At 39.5% G+C, this 15,558-nt stretch overlaps 1 protein-coding gene across 2 annotated transcripts in view; it reads right to left on the minus strand.

The window, feature by feature from the left end:
- Nucleotides 1-15,150, minus strand: part of mapkapk5 (MAPK activated protein kinase 5) — a 39,840-nt gene extending 24,690 nt beyond the window's left edge. The window contains exons 1-2 of one of the 2 annotated variants that reach the window (XM_073065788.1): nucleotides 14,775-15,150; nucleotides 9,760-9,833 (exon numbers count right to left, since the gene is read on the minus strand). In XM_073065788.1, coding sequence (XP_072921889.1) covers nucleotides 9,760-9,833; nucleotides 14,775-14,807 — 107 coding nt within the window. In that variant the 5' untranslated portion in view covers nucleotides 14,808-15,150. Of the gene's footprint in view, nucleotides 1-9,759; nucleotides 9,836-14,774 lie in introns of those variants that run through there. The other variant, XM_073065789.1, reaches the window with a different exon arrangement.
- Nucleotides 15,151-15,558: the final 408 nt, after the last annotated feature.

Genomic DNA, 15,558 nt, shown 5'->3' on the forward strand with positions numbered 1-15,558 from the left:
CAGTCTGTGGCAGCGCATTCCACACCTTCACTACTCTCTGGCTGAAAAAAAGTTCCTCTTTACCTCTGTTCTTAAAGGTCAATCTTGAGGCAGTCCCCTCGGGTTCTGGGTACCCTTACCACAGGACACATCCTTTCCACATTGACCCTACTACCGGTAGTTCCTTCAACACCCAGAAGGTTTCAATGAGATCCCCCGTATTAGTCTAAATTCCAAGATTACAAGCCCTATGCTGCCAAACACTCTTCATATGTTAACCCCTTCATTCCCAGAATTATCCACATGAACCTCCTCTGAACTCTCTCCAATGACAACGCATCCTTTCTGAGATATGGGGCCCAAAATTGTTGACAATATGTCAAGTGCAGCATGACTAGTGTCTTATAAAGGTTCAGCATCATTTCCTTGCTTTTACATTCCATGCCCCTTGAAATGAATGCCAACATTGCATTTGCCTTCTTTACCACAGAATCAACCTGTAAATTAACCTTCTGGGAGTCTTGCATGAGGACTCTAAAGTCCCTCTACACCTCTGATGTTTGAACGTTCTCCCCATTTAAATAATAGTCTGCACTATTGTCTCTTTCACCAAAATGCATTACCATACATTTCTCAACACTGTATTCCATCTGCCACTTTTTTTGCCCATTCTTCCAATTTGTCTAAAGCCTGCTGCAATCGCATTGCTTCCTCATGCTACCTACCCCTCCACCTATCTTTGTACTATCTGCAAACATTGCCACAAAGCCATCAATTCTATTATCCAAATCATTGACAAACCATGTGAAAAATACTGATCCCCAACGAACACCACTGGCAGCCAACCGGAAAAGGCCCCCTTTATTCTCAATTACTGGCTTGTCAGCCATTATGCTATCCATGCCAGTATCTTTCATGTAACTCCATAGGATTTTATCTTGTAAAGCAGCCTCATGTGTGGCACCTTATCAAAAGCCTTCTGAAAATCCAAGTTAATGACATCCACTACCTTACCTTTGTCCATCCTTTTTAACAGATTTGTCAGGCAAGATTTCCCTTTACAGAAACCATGCTGACTTTGACTTATTTATCATTGGTCTCCAAGCACCCCGAAACCCCTTCCTTAATAACAGTCTCCAACACTTTCCCAACCACTGAGGTTAGGCTAACTGGCATAAAATTTCTTTTTGCTTTCCTCCCTTCTTAAAGAGTAGAGTGATATTTGCAATCTTCCAGTCTTGAGGGACCATGCCAAATCAAGTGATTATTGAAAAATCCTGACCATGATCATGCATTTGTTATCTCTTTAGCAACCTCTCTCAGGACTCTGGGATGTCGTCCATCTGGTCCAGGTGACTCATCCACCTCAAGACCTTTCAGTTTGCCTAGCACTTTTTCCTTTGTCACTCCTGCCCCTTGACACTCATGGACCTCTAGCACACTGTAGTGTCTTCCACAGTGAAGACAGATGCAAAGTACCCATCAAGTTCAACTGCCATTTCTTTGTCCCCCATTACTTTCTCACCAGCTTCATATTCCAGTGGTCCAATATCAGCTCTCACCCCCCTTTTACTCTTTATATAACTGAAAAAAGAAACTTTCGACATCCTGCTTTAAATTATTTGCTGGTTTGCCTTCATATTTCATCTTTACTTTCCTTATAGCTTCTCATTAGTTGCCTTTTGTTGGATTTTAAAAGCTTCCCAATCATCCAACTTTCCACTCACTTTTGCTACCTTACATGCCCTTTCCTTGGCTTTTATGCAGTCCTTAACTTCCCTTGTCAGCCATGATTGCCTAGCCCTGCCATCTGAGAACTACTTCCTCTGTGGGCCATATCTAACCTGTGCCTCTTGAACTATTCTTAGAAACTTCAGCTATCTCTGCTCTGCTGTCATTCCCACCAGCATTCTTCTGCAATCCACTCTCTCATGCCTCTGTAATTCTCTTTATTCCATTGCTATGCTGATACATGAGACTTACGCTTCTCCCTCTCAAACTGCGTATGAATTCAATCATTATGATCACTGTCTCCTAAGGGTTCCTTTATATTAAGCTCCGTAACAAGTTCTGGGGTTATTGCACAACACCCAATCAAAGATAGCCTTTCCCTGAGTAGGCTCAAGCACAAGCTGCTCTAAAAGGCCATCTCGTAGGCATTCAACGAATTCCCTCTCTTGTGATCTGACAACAAATGGATTCTCCTAATCCCTTTGCATTTTGAAGTCCCCCATTACAACGCCGGTCTTGTTGAACCCAAAATGAGGTGTTACATGACTCCTGCATTAACCATCGTTTGAAACTTTCAAATACAGTACACTTACAATACAGAGGATTCTGTGCAGTAAGGAAAAATTTGCTACAACAAAATGGAGCAATTTCATTCTAAGCTGCAGTTTCATATTTCTAGCAAAAACAAATCCTGTTTTTTCCAATTAAGATCAGCAGCAAGGTTTTTTTTCTCTCTTTTGCATATTCTCAATAGTTGCAAGAATTCTACGTAAAGCAGGGCAGTTGAAATACTTGTACAATAAAAGGGAGTTTGCCTGCAGCATTAAGAAGTCCCACTGATACGTCTCAAGCCAGATGTCAAAAATGGTAAATAAAAGTTGCAATGAAGAGAGGGAAATAAAGTTAGTGGATTCCAGTTAATTGGGGCAGCCGCTTACTTGGAGCAACTTTTTAAAGAACATAAACTAATCAAGAAAATTACTCGAATTCCCTTTGTTTATTTGGGACACTATGCTGCTTAATTGGGACAAGAGACTGTTGTTGAACAGTTCCTAACTAGTGTCAGTCACGTTAGACACTACATCCAGTTGGAATTTCTGCCTGCCAAAATGCCACCCTTGGTGCAACCAATGGATGTGGGAAACATAAAAAATTTAAAGATGTACCACAGAAAGTTGGTGAACCATATTTTTGAAGCAATTGAAGAAAATCTACTGATATCTTCAACAGCCAAGGAAATGAGTGCAAAGTTTTACCTTTTGTAGGCAGTACAGTTTGTTAGTGATAGTTGGTGAGAAAAAAGCAGAACTGTTTTTACTCATCAGTTTCAAGCATTCAGGCTTAGAGATGCCAAAAACAGCTGGGAGTGAAAATGAAACCATTTTACTACTTTAGTAAGTTAGGAACTACAAAGAATTTGAAAGTTTTGACACTCAACTTGAATGTAACAATGAAGATGAAAATTTGGAGGTCGCAATCATCGAAAGCATTGTATAAAAACATTAAAGCGGCAATTATGAAGACAAAGAAAGTGATGAAGATGATACAGGTGGCCTGTTTTTTGAACGTTCGCTTTACAATAGCATGCTGTTACGAAAGACCATTAGTCCAAAGAAGATTTTCGCTTTTATGAAAAAAAGATGCCCGCTTTATACATGTGTTTACCCCGAGAAAGACTACCATGACTGTGAACCTTTGTGTGGGCAGTTCTGCGCGCATGGGAGACTTGGGCCAGCCACTTAATTGGGCGAAAATGTACCGATCCTGATGTGTCCCAATTAACCAGAATCCACTGTGCATACTTTAGTACGTAGAGATTTCAGTACTGCACCAACACAAAAACCAGGGAATTGAGGGAACTTGCTACTGAAGAGTCTACCATAAAACAAAAGCCCAGTGAAGATTGGTAAGATTTGTGGTCTTTGTAGAAATTCTGAACATTTATACAGTGAAGGGTCTTGGCCCAAAATGGCGATTGAACTTTTTTCCAGAGATGTTGCCTGGCCTGCTGAGTTCCTCCAGCATTTTGTGTATGTTGCTTGGATTTCCAGCATCTGCAGATTTTATTGTGTTTGTGATTTGATTTTTATACAGTGAAGTATCAATTAATATCCTAGCCAATATGGTCCCTCCTGATATGGTGAGAAAACATACAAATGGTTTACAACATGTGGGAGAAAAGTATTGCTCATCTCTGACATGTTAGTGGAGAATTTTGCTTCAATTCTAAATGAATAAATCTTAGCTTATTAAGACAAATCAATTATGTCCTTGTCCAGACCTGTGTTGCCATCTGGATTATTTTTAAAAACAGCCACAGTTGTACTAAATATGATATGGTACTACATCAGTGAAAGCAAGGACAAGAGCTTAAGTTAATGTGGATCAATATTTTCATGACAGGCAATTGAAAAATAAAATTACATTATAATTTTGTAAACAACCTGCAGTCTCCCATTTGGGGAAGACAGATTAAATGGTACCTGGAGTTTTTGGACAGAATTTCAAAGTTGCCACTATTGGATTATTTTCATCATTCCAAGCATTTCTTTTGTCTGCATCCAGCAGCGCCTTTTAACACAAAGGCACTCAAAGCATTAGACTCAAACCTCTTAATGTCTCTCTATAACTGGTTGCTAGAAGTACGGTAATAAGGCTGGTATATTGTCTCTCTTTCTTGCTCCTCTTCATTACAATTCAGCATAGTGCAGGATATTTGACAGACTGTAAATGATATGAGCCAAGCTGTTCAATTTTATGACTAGGAATGAGCTCTTAGTTTTCCTGAGAGACTAGTGCTATTGCTTATCTGTAGTTCTGCCAGTGACTAAGGAGAGATCATTCCTGAACCAGTGTAATTCTCACTGAATATTACTCAAAGTGCCTTGCTGCTTTCCACTTGAAGGGAAACCTCTCATTTAAGATTCTTCTGACATCTGGGCTCAGCCAAATGGTTGCACTTCATTGATGCATGAAGTACTAACTGAACGTTGACTTTTACCATAACAAGCAGTGACAGGAATCCGTCACAGAATACACACCGTCAAATCCTATTTATTATGTAAAACTACAAAGGCATGCTTTTCTCCATTTTCAGTAGGCATTCCTTTTAATTGGAAAAAATAAACAAGCACATTCACTGACAGCTGAAAGTTATCTACTTTCATCAACTCAGCTCGTGAACTCAAGTTTTCTAGATAGGCAAGTGGATTCAAACTTCATAGAACAGTGGCTGGGTTGAGCTGTTCTCCAATCTTGGTGAATCGTTTGCAAGCGTTTCATCACTATATGTGGAGACGTTATCAGCACCCTGTTCACTTGCAGTGTGTCCTCTGAATGCTTGGCCTTTATATACTTATCAATCAGTTGATTGGTCATCATTATGGAAACTCAATTGTTACATAGGGAGGGGGTCTCTAACTGATTGGTTGTGTGCCGAACTCTGTGTATTGACTGGAATTTTGCCCACATTGGCTTATAAATGGGTCTACATGCCTGTTTATAGAATTGTTTGCAGCAAACCGTGCTTCTAGCAATTCCTTAGCATGCCACAATTGCTTACGCCTGTTCATATAACAATTAATAAGGAATCTCTGTTGAAGTGATGCATTTTATGATTGGATAAATGTTCATAAAAGATTACACATTGGAAAGCTGCACATACAAAGTAAAGCAATATAGTACAGTGCTGGACTCAGGCACCAAAGGAAAGGACCTACTGTGGAAAGAACTACCAAGTGCTAATGCCATCTGCAAATACCTGAATTAGCACAGAGCAAAATCAGCTCTCATTAATAGATTGAAGAAAGTATCAAATCAACCCAAATTAACTATGATGTATTAACACTATCATAGCACCAGTATTGGAGTATAAAGTTGCATTGTTTGCTGTGTAACCAAAACTATGTAGTCAGCTTTGTGTTTGCTATTTGCTATGTATGTATCCAATTTAATAGGAGAATGAAATATCTGTATTGTCTCTGTACTATTGAACACATCAGTGACTTAAGAATGTAGCCAAATAAGAAGATAATGGTGTGTTAATGAGAGGCTAGCCTGTGGCCAGGGATGAGGTAACATGTGGCCCAAAAAGTAGATTAGAACATGATTAAGTTAATGGGTAGAAACAATAGTGGGAAGTCGGGAGCTGATGTACTGGTGATACGCAATTGTAGACCGATAGGATATGCTAATACAACTAAACCAGGAGATTGCTATAAAAAATGCTATGCACAAGGATCGGTGGACAATCAGCGACTAGCTCACTGACTGTCTCAGCTTTGATTTGCAAATTAAAGTTTAACATTTCTTGAAGAATCTTCTGCATCTCCTGGTCGTTTGTGGGGCACAAGAAACCACGACACCAGTGACCTGGGTTCAATTCTGCCGCTGTCTGTAAGGATTTTGTACATTCTCCCCGTGACCATGTGAATTTCTTCCAGTGCTCCAATTTCCTCACAGTTCAAAGACATACAAGTTAGTAGATTAATTGATCTCCTGGGTTTAATTGGGTGGCACAGGCTCGTTGGGCCGGAAGAGCCTGTTACTTCTCTAAGTAAATAAACTTCCTTCTATCAATGTGAAACCAAGGTCAATAATCGCCTACAAAATTCAATTAACTCTTTAGCAAACTACATTTCTAAAATTGAGGCTCATTGTAAGCAAGGAATGAATCATATACAAAGTGGTCTTAGTTTACTTCAAGTGGCATTTAAATGACATGACAATGTAACTTTGAACACGGGAACCCTTGCAACAGTATAAGCATTTGTTTTGCAAATTTTCCTTAGGAAATCGGATGAATGCCAAAAATTTAAATGCCTTATTTTATCTATCTTTCCATTTTGAACGATGGGTCATTCCGATCTTCCAAGAATTATTTTGAATAACTCTCACATGCCTGCAATGGGGCTGCTGTAAGTCCTTATAACACACATGAAAGATGAACTGCTATTTAAATTAATTTTGCCAGAGTATTTATAATTGGACTAGGCCAAAGAAAGCAAGATTGCGTTTGTTCGGCGGGTGGACAAATGGAAAGGCAACCCTGTTATTTGAGCTGCTTCTCGTTACTGGATAAGAATTCCTGCTGGGATTAATTAAAACAGGAAGGTGGAAAGGATAAATGAGACTTGGCTGTGATGCATCATAATCACCTTGGAACAAACAATGTACAGGCTATTAATGCTCAAATGTTTGTGACTGGAGGGCTATTTTCATGTCAAACAGAAAATTGCAGGACAAAATTGTTGCTGCGCACTTGTTGATGGACACTTCTGCACACAGAAGGTGCTGGTAGATAGTGGCTGATGGGCATTCATAGCGACACTAAAAAAAAGTCTGACATCCAGTTGCCAGCGGATTTTGTGAATGTCAAAGGGTCAAGATTTGTATTGGTGTTAAAGAGCCTGATGCCAGCTTAAACTACTTAGGCAGAATAGACATCCATTTTGTTCTTTAATTTTATCTTTAAGGACAACTCCCAAACACTCTTCCCAATTGCCCTCAGCCTACCCCTTCACCTACCTGATCCCGTTGCACTCTCCGAACCAATAAGCATAAGGTGCTCTCTTTGAAACATCCCCCATCCACAATGCACAGTCTTCTCCAATCTTCTCAATCCCATGATCCACTGTCAATCATTAACACAAGAAATTCTGCAGATGCTGGATATCAAAAGCAACTCACGCAAAATGCCAGAGGAACTCAACAGGTCAGGTGGCATCTATGGAAATGAACAAACAATTGATCTTTTAGGCAGAGACAGTGAAGAAGGGTCTCAGCCTGAAACATCAACTGTTTATTTCCATAGATGCTACCTGACCTGCTGAGTTCCTCCAGCAGTTTGTGTATATCTCTTTATATTATGATCCTCTCCGGTACACCGAACATTTCCCCTCACAGTACTATTCCCTCTCTACGTCCTTCCACTATACAATTCTTCCAGCTCCACTCACCATCAGCAACCGACCCACCACCTCTGTCGTTCCTTAAAACCCTCTCTCCAACAATAATACCCCCAAAAATCCAAAGCCAACTCCGCCGGACTGGATGGATGAGATCTACAGTGAGATCCAATGGCCAGCAAAGCAGTATTGCAATGCTCTGCAGAAAGCAAAGGGTATGATAAAGCACAGAAGTCATGGCCATCCACTGCAACCATATGATAGACAAGTATCTACAAAAATCAATTCCTTTCAATCAGGTGTGCTTTGTTCATTATTCAGTTCTCACATTGCTTTGTGAGCAAGGTCCACATTTAGTATAGTAGCACATCACCACCTATTTATTCCCCTCCATAGATGCTGCCTGACCTGCTGAGTTCCTCCAGCATTTTGTGTGGATCATAACAGATTAATTTCCAACTTTGGTTGAGCTTGGCAGTAAGTGAAATACTAAAAATGACCCAATAACCACAACATTTTAATTGCTGAGTCAGGCCTGGGCTTCATCCTGATAAGATGGGGTTTCCTTCAAACCATGCTCATAACTACTAATGAAGCATTCTTGAAGAACACAGCCCATTTAAAGCTTTTGAGACTTCATTCATCCATCTGGTATAATAACTCTGAAACATTTAAATGTGGTTAGTTCCACAATCTTATCCAAGGGAATAAAACCAGAAAATGCTCAGTAAATTTCTCTATGGAGAGAAAACCAGATTAACATTTAATCATGCTGAATGTTGCTTCTCCTTCCACAGATGCTTCCTGGCCCACTGAGAATTTTCACTTTCCAACTTTCACCAACCCAGTAACTGCAGTCTTTTATTGCCTCTCATGCAGGTAATGCAGTTGCATACAAATCTCATTGCAACAGAAATACAAATCACCATGGATTGGGGTAGTTAGAGAGAAACTTTTTCCATTTCCCTTATGTAAGAAATTATGAAATGAAAACAAGAAAATATGAAGATATTACATTTCCCTGAGTCAGTTAACACTCATTCAATCTCCTTAGAGTGGAACAGAACTCTTGAAATAAAAGCAACATGCAGACTATAACATCACAATCAGCAAGTTATTTTGTTTTGTTAGTCTCTCCTCTTGTGGAAAAGGAGAGAGAGTATGTGGCATGTTGAATTGTCAGGTGAACAATTAATTCCCCTTTTGTTGTGGAAAGGGGGGAGGGAGGGAGAGAGAGAGAGAGAATGTGGCATGTTGAATTATTGGGTTGCAATTCATGGTCTCTCTTTGGGGACTTTGCTATTGATGGGAGCTGGTACTTTCTGCTGAAGTAAGTGGGGGAGGGGAGGGTTGATGCTTTGCTGCTGCTTGTGCATGGGGGGGTGAAGGGGCTTTGGGGTTCTAATGTTTTACTGTCATTCATTCTTTGGAGTTCTCTTCTGTTTTCGTGGATGTCTGTGAAGAGCAAGAATTTCAGGTTACATTCTGTTAGTAAATGGAACCACTGAAATATGAATTTCATGGAAATCCACTACTGCACAACTATTCTTAATCCTCTGTGCAGGCAGAAAGGGCATGGACTACATTAAAAATTTGAGTAGACACCAAGAGTCCAGGATCTTCACACATAATATCTCAAGAATAACTAAAGTAACAGAGGTAGAGAATGCAGGATAATAAATGAGTTTCTGCAGAATTTATTTTTGTGTTTCAGATATGCATTAGAAGTGAAGCTTGAAGAGTTTGTCCTACTCTGTGCACTTGGTATTTTGGTACAACAGAGAAGAAATTTTAAAATGAATAGTTAATGCTTTCACATCACCTCTGACATAATCAATTACCTCATTTTAAATGAAAGAGCAAAGTAAGTCCTAATTTAAGTACAAACAACAGTATTTCAAACTAATCACAGAGTCACTGGCAGTCCCTTCACACTGTAAAAAAAAATGTCAGACACCACTCATTGTTCTTTATAAATCTTATTATAAACTGTTTAGTGGGCAGGGTACAAACTTCAGTCATCTTCAATTATGTACTACTGAAATTCTAAATGAAGCTATTATCTCATGTGAACTTTGATCAAGTCTGCAGCCTCCAAAAACACTGCACAATGAACAATTGCATCTGCCTTTGATTTTCTTACCGTACAGGCCCGCTGATCCCAGCTCCTAGTTTCTGGGTCCAGTTGATAGCGTACTCATCTAATATGGAAGACTCCTGTGAAGGAAGAATATCTGTTAACATCAAATGACAACTTAGTTCTCCTCACAGAGGCCAAATTATTGCAGATCAGCTTTAATCTAACACTTCCATTGTATCGTACAAATCAACGTAGAAATCACTTTAAAATGAGAGATGCATCTAAGTACCCAAAGCATTATGATGATCTTCACCACTGCAGAGTGAATAAAAACGATTTTCTAACTCTTTTACTGTTACGTCATTAATCCTTTGTGTTTTCTATTATACAGTTTAAAAACTGTCAGAAAAATACAGCAACATGGAGCTTTGAGACTGGCAAGTCCAAGGGAAAGAACTACAAGGCAAGAGGGAGGGTACTGCATTCAAGGTATCAAGGTTGTTAAGCAATTAAGTACCAATGTTTGGGAACATAGTGTTAACTAGAGTTAAAAAATCTTAGCTGGAGCAAAATAGTTTGGCTCAAAAGATAGTTTGAGGGTTCTAACCTGTAAGATTTCTAGGACGTTTAACACTGGGGATAAAAGATAGAAGATCAGCTGACTGGCAGGAGGCAAAGAGTGGGAATACAGGGGCCATTTTCCGGTTGGCTATTGGTGTCGGAACCTCTTCCTTTCACATTAAATGTCACTGATTTGGATGATGGAATTGATGGCTTTGTAGCCAAGTTTGCAGACGAGATATGAAGATAGGTGGAGGGGCGGTTAGTGTTGAGGAAACAGAGTCTGCAGAAGGACTTGAACAATTTAGGAGAATGGTCACAGAAGTGGCAAATGGAATAATGTTGGGAAGAGTATGGCCATGCACTTCGATAGAAGGAATAAAGGCATAAACTATTTCCTAAATGATAAAATTCCAAAATCATAAGTGCAAAGGGACTTAGGAGTCCTTGTGCAGGTTTCACTAAGGTTAACTTGCAAGTTGAGTCAGTGGTAAAGAAAGCATATGCAATGTTAGCATGCATTCCGAGGGAACTGGAGTATAAAAGCAAGGATGTAATGCTGAATCTTTATAAGGTGCTGATCAGATTGCACTTGCAGTATTGCACAGAATTTATTTATTTAAGATAGCAGCAGGGTAACAGTGGCTCTAGGCCTGTACTTGCTGGAGTTTAGAAGAATTGGGGGGAGAGGGGATATCTCACTGAGTCGTAGCCAATATAAAAAAGCTTAGCCAGAGTGGATGCAGAGAGGATGTTTCCTATAGTTGAGTCAAGAACCACAGGGCACACACTCAGAATACAAAGCCATTCCTTTAGAATAGAAAGGAGGAATTTCTTTAGCCAGAGGGTGGTGAATCTGTGGAATTCTTTGCTACAGACAGCTGTGGAGGCCAAGTAATTACGTATATTTAAAGCTAAGGTTTATATGTTACCAATAACTAAATGAGTCAAAGCTTATGGGGAGAAGGAAAGAGAAAGGGGCTGGGGGGAGGGAATAATAAATCAGCCATGATTAACTATTATGTAAACACATTGGTCCTGAACTTGATTCTGAATGACCTCCTTTCATGCTCAACCACAGATTTTCTTCTTTTGCCATATTCTGTCTTGTATAGAAATCAGCCAATCTCAAATTCGAAACCTTAACTTCCAGTCTATCCTTGCCCTTCATCGTATCTTGAAGGTTAATATCTTTATGGTTATGATCGCTGAAATGTTCTCCCAATGACCTACCAGTTGGAGATAAGAATACATATCATTTGTTATCAAATGTGATGAGCCAGAAGTTTTTATATTAAAAGATCTCTTTGCTAAGCAAAGGGATTGGTGTACGTATCAATCATAGAGATGCATCTGTTATAGTTTTTTGGTGCCTTTAAATTACAGGCTTGGAGGAAATTGCTCCCCTGGTGATAAAGTATCTATTAGAACAACCATTATAAACTGATTAAAATTCCATTATTAAGGATCCTCACCATCCAGGACATGCCCCCTTCTCATTGCTACCGCTAGGAAGGGGGTACAGGTGTCTAAAGTCACAGACTCAAAGTTTTAGGAATAACCTCTTCCTCTCCGCTATCAGATTTCTGAATGGACCTTGAACACTACCTCACTATTTGCTCTCTTTTTGCACTACATATTGATTTTTAATACTTCTTTGGAACTTATGTAATGTACTGTACTGCTACTGCCACCAAATAAGTTTCATGACATATGTCAGTGATAATAGAAGCCGATTCTGATTCCGGGGGCTATGACCTCCCATCATTTAGCTTCAAGGTATATTTTTATGTCAAGAGGTACAATAAAATGTTTTTATTCTTTTACAGCTGTTATTAAGGATCAAAACCGCTTCCTTCTACATTCTACATTTGAGATTTCCCATCACATTTCTACATTTCCCATCAAATAGCATTTCTTAATGTGCATGTTTCAAGTTGAAAAAGAATAATAATACATCACAGATAAATATTAGGGAAAACCCTCAATGATAAATTTTGAACTTGCATAAATTAGGAATTGTCAGAATGAATACCTGAATTTGAAAAGATACAAACTAGCACTGCTATCAATTCAGTACAACTGGAAAAGGGACAACAGATGAGAGGCCTAGTTCACCAAGAAAATAAGCAAAAGCAATCACGATTTTATTTTAAACCATGAGAGCTTTCTTTGACTAGAATGCATTCCATACATACCATAAAAATTAGGAAGATCAGGCAAAGAACAGCAAGAAATAAAAAGGGGCTCCAATTCCCTTGTTTGTTTTCCTTCTCTCAAAAATCTCCTTGGCAGAAGAGGCTTGTACAATTTGTGTGCTTGCACTTTTGTCACTTTTCTGGTCAATTTAGAAAAACAAGCACATCTGGAGAGCTTTGGATATGCAGAAGCTAGATTTAAAACTTAAGTAAATCTCAGGGTTGTATATGGTGACAGTTATGTAGTTTGATAATAAAATTGACTTTCAACGTCTGAACTTTGAAATTGCACCTCAACTCAGAGTTGTCAGAATTGACAGCTAACTATTTAAAAGTTAATACTGCTAACATCTGAACAACAATGGGGAAGGAGGAGAAATTATTATTGGGGGAACAGCTTCCTTTCACCAGGGGCCACACAGAAATACTGAAAGGGAAATATGTCTTGTGGTGACATATTGTTGGAACTGTTATAAACTGTGAAAGAAGATTAGAAGACAAAAGTTGAGGACCAGAAGAATAAGAAGTGAGAGCAGAGGGCTGGGAAATGAAGCATTTCCAGAGTTAAAGCAGAGTTGCTATGGTAAAAGATCAGCCATAATATTAAAGAATGACAGATTCAAAATGACTTCTGCTTCCTTTTTTATGTTTATTTGAGACTGAGGACTGAACTGAACATTCCTAAACTGTAAGAAGGACCCTGTGGCTTGATGTTTTATATCTTGTGTGTTTTTCACTTTCTCATTTTTTGTGTGTTGTGCGTTTGATGTTTCCTTTGAACAGCTTTCGTGGTGTTTTTTTTTCTTTCTGGCGGTTCGTGGGAAGACGAATCTGAGTTGCATGCATACTTTGATAAAAAAAACGTACTTTGAATCTTTGAGAACCACATACTCTAATGCAGAGATTCAACATAATGTATTTTCTCACCACAAAGACATAGTTATTTCCCCTAGTGCAAACATTTAAGAACAGATCTCACTGTTGCAGCCAGCTTGTCATCTACCATCCAATAAATCATAAAATATTATCAATCCAAAAGACAACACTGATATTTAAAGGCATCAGAAATGGCAAATGATGCAGACACCTATGTTTTATTTTAAAGTAACAAATGAAATACTGAACACTAATGTGTGAATAGTTTATCCTTTTTTACAACTCAACTAGATACAAATGTGAGAATTCTCAGAATCAATGCCACTTGTACGTGTGCAACAAAATAAAAACTCTTTTAAATATCTTATTGTTAACAAGCCAGAACGATTCCAAATAAAGTCATCTGCCCTGCAGTTTAATAACATACCAAAGAAAAGTATTTACAGCTTACTAATGACTATTGACAACTAAATAATAATTTGTCATAAGTCTTTTAAAGTCAAATGATTGCTAATGTACAGAAAGGTGCTGTAAAAGAGCCAGTAACATCTTGAAGTAACACCACCCACCCTGCTCATGATCTGCTTGTCCTACTCCCATCAGGAAGGAGGCTACGTACCATCCACGCCAGGACCACCAGACTCAAAAACAGTTATCTTTGCCCAAGCAGTAAGGCTGATCAACACTTTCACTCACTAACCTGCCCCTCCACCACTAATTAATCATTTCCTGTCAGTCACCTTACCTAAAGACACTCCTGTCAAGAGTCACTTTACCAATCATACAACCACGCTATCTTTCTTTATACAGTATTTATGGTGGTTTTTTTTGCTGCATTGGAGCCAAAGTAATTTTATTCTGCTTTATACTTGTGTACTGGAAATTACATTAAACAATCTTGAAATCGTGTGCTGCCAAAGGATTAAATGTTAACAAAGTTGAGACAGCTGAAGTCAGGAAAACCAATTCATTAATATGCTACTTTCAGTAACATAAAATCTGATCATCTAAGAAACTGTTGTACATAAGATTAAAGTTATTCATGTAAAAAACACTCTTCCCACTTCCCCTGTTGAAGATAACTCCATGATGTCATGGGGTTCCATAACTCAGCCAAGTAGATAAGTCTTTTTCCCCACGTTAACTGGTTCTACCTCGAAAAGAGTAGGGCAATTTACCCTAATAAAATAATGGCTGTTGGAAAAACGAGTTTAACTGGACCTCATTTTTGTTCACAATTCTCGAAATCAATGTGCAATTCTGGTAGCATCGGGTCCCCTCCGAGAGTAGTTTGACAAAGGAAAGTAATGTATTGAGCGCAACCACATTGCATTTAAACATCAACATGCAGTGACTGCCTGCGCCTAACTAGCGATTGCGCTTTCAACCCCCACACAAAACACGCGCACCGAAGCCATCGCTTTCCATACATCAGACTCTTACCTTGATCACTCTGTCTACACCGTCCTCGGACATCCTGCCGATGCGGGCCGGAGGAAAGGGGGGGGGGGGGACAGAAGAAAAGGGAGAGGGGATGTAGAAAGCAGACGAGGACTCACAAAGTGGGGGGGGGGCGGGAAACAGAGCAGGTTAGTGGAAGGATGAGGACAAGGCCTGGGGAGAGTAAAGGGTAGGGAATGAGAAAAATATTTTTCCCTGTTTAATCCAGCTCGAAACGACACTCGGTAAAAAAGATCATCAAATCAAAGGCCTCTCCATCTCTGGCAATGATAAGGTAGCGTTCTACGTTATTACCCTCGCCGGCTACAAGGATTCCCATAATCCACGGTCCGCCATTGTTGGCACTGCGCATCTTTACGAACAGCGCATGCGCCATCACCGGGCATAGCACGTCCAGGTTAAACGTCACAGCGTCCCCAGGTTGCCAAGGACATTTATCATGGGGGCTGCCGGGATACCTCACTGCTGTCGAATCGGCCGCTGAATTTGCGTTTGATTTTCCCGCTACAGGTAAATAGTCCTCCAACCTGCTGCACTGCTCAGTCCCGTCATGGGTCGGGAACCTGAATTAAAAAAAACTCTTCATGTAATACAGGAATAGGCCCTTTGTTTCCACGAAGTCTGCCAAATTAAAACAAATCTCTTCTGCCTGCACATGTACTTTATTAGGAGTTTGAAGAGATTTGGCACGTCAACAAATACACTCAAAAACTTCTATAATTGTATCGTGGAGAGCATTCTGACAGGCTGCACCACTGTCTGGTAA

The sequence above is a fragment of the Hemitrygon akajei genome, chromosome 14 (genome assembly GCF_048418815.1).
Source record: "Hemitrygon akajei chromosome 14, sHemAka1.3, whole genome shotgun sequence".
NCBI classification, from domain to species: Eukaryota; Metazoa; Chordata; class Chondrichthyes; order Myliobatiformes; family Dasyatidae; genus Hemitrygon; species Hemitrygon akajei.